Source organism: Neophocaena asiaeorientalis, unplaced genomic scaffold (assembly GCF_003031525.2).
Source record: "Neophocaena asiaeorientalis asiaeorientalis breed wild unplaced genomic scaffold, Neophocaena_asiaeorientalis_V1.1 scaffold671, whole genome shotgun sequence".
NCBI classification, from domain to species: Eukaryota; Metazoa; Chordata; class Mammalia; order Artiodactyla; family Phocoenidae; genus Neophocaena; species Neophocaena asiaeorientalis.
Window position 1 is genome coordinate 2,493,150 of NW_020175533.1, and position 3,306 is coordinate 2,496,455.

The 3,306-nt window shown below is 47.7% G+C and overlaps 1 protein-coding gene across 1 annotated transcript; it reads left to right on the forward strand.

The window, feature by feature from the left end:
• Window positions 1–2,639, forward strand: SPACA5B (sperm acrosome associated 5B). The gene is made up of 4 exons (XM_024769341.1): window positions 1–195; window positions 855–1,013; window positions 2,274–2,352; window positions 2,456–2,639. The coding sequence occupies exons 1-4, from the start codon at window positions 18–20 to the stop codon at window positions 2,553–2,555; spliced, it is 516 nt and encodes a 171-aa protein (XP_024625109.1). The 5' UTR covers window positions 1–17; the 3' UTR covers window positions 2,556–2,639.
• The last annotated feature ends 667 nt before the right edge of the window (window positions 2,640–3,306 follow it).

Consider the following 3,306-nt stretch of genomic DNA (forward strand, 5'->3'; position numbering starts at 1 on the left):
AGGGTGAGTCTGAAGCAATGGGTCAGTTAGGAGGGCTTGTGCATGTCATAATGCAGGCCTGGGACACTATGGTGGTGACCCTGGCCATGCTGATGCCTGCCACTGTGGATGCCAAGATCTTCCAACGCTGCGACCTGGCAATGAAGCTGGAGGAGGCGGGCCTCAACAGCTTCAAGGGCTACACCATTGGAGGCTGTGAGACTCGTCACCCCATGCCACGAGCCGCCCACCACACTCAGACCCAAGCCCTCCCCCATTGCCATTTGTTACCTCCCAGGCTAGGGAATGATCCTCTCAGTCACCCTCTGACTATGATGAGTACTTTAACTAACTCTAGTTTCATCATCATTGCCTTCACAACCATTTACCCTCATCTCTACTAACACCACCATCCTTACCATCAATGTCATCACTGCTGTTATCACCATGGATACCATCACCACCACCATTACTGGTATCTCACCAGAATCACCAACATCAACCCCAAACCAAGAATTCACCCCCAACAACTAAGATGAAAACCATCCCTGGGGGCTTCCCTGGTGGCGCAGTGGTTGAGAGTCCACCTACCGATGCAGGGGATGCGGGTTTGTGCCCTGGTCCGGGAGGCTCCCACATGCCACAGAGCAGCTGGGCCCGTGAGCCATGGCCGCTGAGCCTGCACGTCCGGAGTCTGTGCTCCACAACGGGAGAGGCCACAACAGTGACAGGCCCGCGTACCGCAAAAAAACCCAAAAAACAAAAAAGCAAACAAACAAACAAAAAAACCCATCCCTGCCCCATTCCCTCATCCTACCCTCTCCCCTATTCCCAAGACCCATGCCCATCTGCTACCTCCCCCCTCCCTGCCCCAGTGCTGTGCATGGCACACTATGAAAGTTGCTTTGACACCTCCTTCGTGGACCGCAATCCTGATGGCAGCAGTGCATATGGCATTTTCCAGCTGAACTCCACCTGGTGGTGTGACAGTGGTGTTACACCTACCCAGAACCTCTGTCACGTGGAGTGTCATGGTGAGGCAGCATTGAGGACACCTTGAAGCCCTGCCTGGCCTCACTCCCCAACACGCAGAGGGCAAGACTGTCTAAGCCATAGCCTTGAGTAACAAGCAGAAAAATGATAGGGAAAGGAGCAGACTTGCCTGGGCTGTTACAGACACCAGCCTGTATCCTTACCCAGACTGCACTGAGATGTTGTCTAGGTAAGGAGGTCTAGGTAAGGAGATGTTGTCTAGGTAAGGAGGACTCAGAGCTCCCAAGTCCATTTTCTAGGACTCAGGAAACAATACACTTAGCTCCAAGTGGAATGGAGGGGGAAACTGTCCTGATTTGGGGTTGGGGTTGTCCAGGCCCTGAAGGAAGAAGCAGATATCTGTCTGTAGGAACAGAAACAAGGTACCTCTGTGCAGAAAGGAGAGAATTTTCCAGACGAGAGTGTGGTATTGTTGAGGACAAAATTGAATAGCAGTAGAAGTTGTTCAGGGTTGGCCAAAATGGTGTTTGAGGTTGTCCAAGATAGGCCAAAATGGAGACTGTGGTTATTTGGGACCAGCCCAAGTGGAGGTTGAAGTTGTCCAAGTCCTGCCACAGTGACAGAAGAGATCACCCAGGACTTGCCGGCTTGAAGGCTGAGGTTATCCAGGACTAGTCAACATAGTGGTTGAGATCATTAACTAGTCAGAATGGCAGTTAAGGTCATCCTCGTCTAGCCACCATAGCAGTTGATGTCATCTAGGACCAGGCACCATGGTAGCTGAAGTTGAACAGGACTAGCCAACATAGAGACTGAGGTCACTTGTAACTAGTAAAAATGGGTGTTGATGTTATCCAGGACCTGACAACATAGTGTTTGAAGAGTCCCCAGGACTGACCAACCTTGCAGTGGAGTGGCTTTCCAGCCAGCCAACAGCCATTGCAGTTGAGATCATTCATAACCACACAAAATGACAGTTGAAGTCATCTGGAACTGGCCAACATGGAGTCTGAGGTTGTCCAGGACCAGCCAATATGGTGGTTGAGGTTATTCATAACCAACAAACATGACAGTCAAGATCACTCAGGATCAGTCAATGAGTTAAGGTTGTACAGAACCAGTCAACATGGCAGTTGATGTAATTCATAGCCAGCTAATAAGTGAATCAAGGTCATCTAAGATCAGGCAGTATAGTGGTTGAAGTTATTCAGGCCCCAAGAAACCCAGAACCCCTTGTCCCTTCATACACTGTCACCCTGTCCCCAATACACCAGATTACTATATCCCTCTCTTCCTCCTAGAACTGTTCAACCGCCATATTCTGGATGACATCATGTGTGCCAAGCAGATAGTGTCCTCACAAAATGGTATGAATACCTGGTAAGTCTCATGGGATGTCTTGGACTCTGGGCAGCGGGGATAGTGGCACTACCACCCCATCAGCCTGTCCACTTCATCCTCCCTCTCTCCCTTCATTTCCCAGGGATTCTTGGAGCCAGCACTATTCTGGCCATGATTTATCTGAATGGCTCAAGGGGTGTCATATGTATGCAAAACCTTACACAACAGAAATTAATTCATGACTCAGCTTCCCAGAGATAGAGATTTCATTTTCCTTTCTGTCCTTTCTTTTGTGGATTTAATAAAGGATGATATCTATAAACAATTCAAGAGATCCCTGATGTCTGACTCTCTTCATTTTTCCAATGCCTGAAGGTACCCCTATTCAATCACTCCCTCCATATATTCAAAGCTGTAATCAGGGGACACAAGCTCACTCAGGGTGGGGGTGGAGGATAATGTAGTGATTAAGAGCATAGGTTCTCCTGGGTTCAGAAATAATCTCTACCACTTACTGTCCCCAAGTTGCCTTGGGTAAGGCACTTAATTTCTTTGTGCCTCAGTTTCCTCATCTGCAAAATGAGAATGATAGTGGTAGTAACTATCTCATGGGTTGTTGAGAGAATTAAATGAATTAATGTTTGTAAAGCACATAAAGTGTTTAGTACACAAGACAATTCTAGGTCTGGAAATAGAAGGGTGGGGTGGGGAGGTATGAAAATTGGCTTCCCTTAAAAAGTATCACTCTCAGTTGAAGTAACTACAGGGTCTTTAATTAAGGTAGATACAGTCTCTTCAGGGGAAAATGGAATTGGTTTCAGCTGACAGAGGAAGCTCAGTGGGAATTAGGATTTTAAAGTATTCACATTCTCCCACATCCTCCCACATTATTACCATTCTAACTCTCAGCCCCCAACTCCTTCTTTCATGATCTGTAACCAAAGTTTCAAATGACAAACTGGAAATTTAGGCCAGGAATTCAATGGATGCACA

What these genes read in the sequence shown, in the direction of transcription:
- SPACA5B (XM_024769341.1), top strand. Translation starts at nt 18, where the DNA reads ATGGGTCAGTTAGGAGGGCTTGTGCATGTCATAATGCAGGCCTGGGAC. An exon ending in CTGTCACGTGGAGTGTCATG is followed by an intron (nt 1,014 to 2,273) that starts GTGAGGCAGCAT and finishes TCTTCCTCCTAG; the next exon opens with AACTGTTCAACCGCCATATT. An exon ending in CAAAATGGTATGAATACCTG is followed by an intron (nt 2,353 to 2,455) that starts GTAAGTCTCATG and finishes TTCATTTCCCAG; the next exon opens with GGATTCTTGGAGCCAGCACT.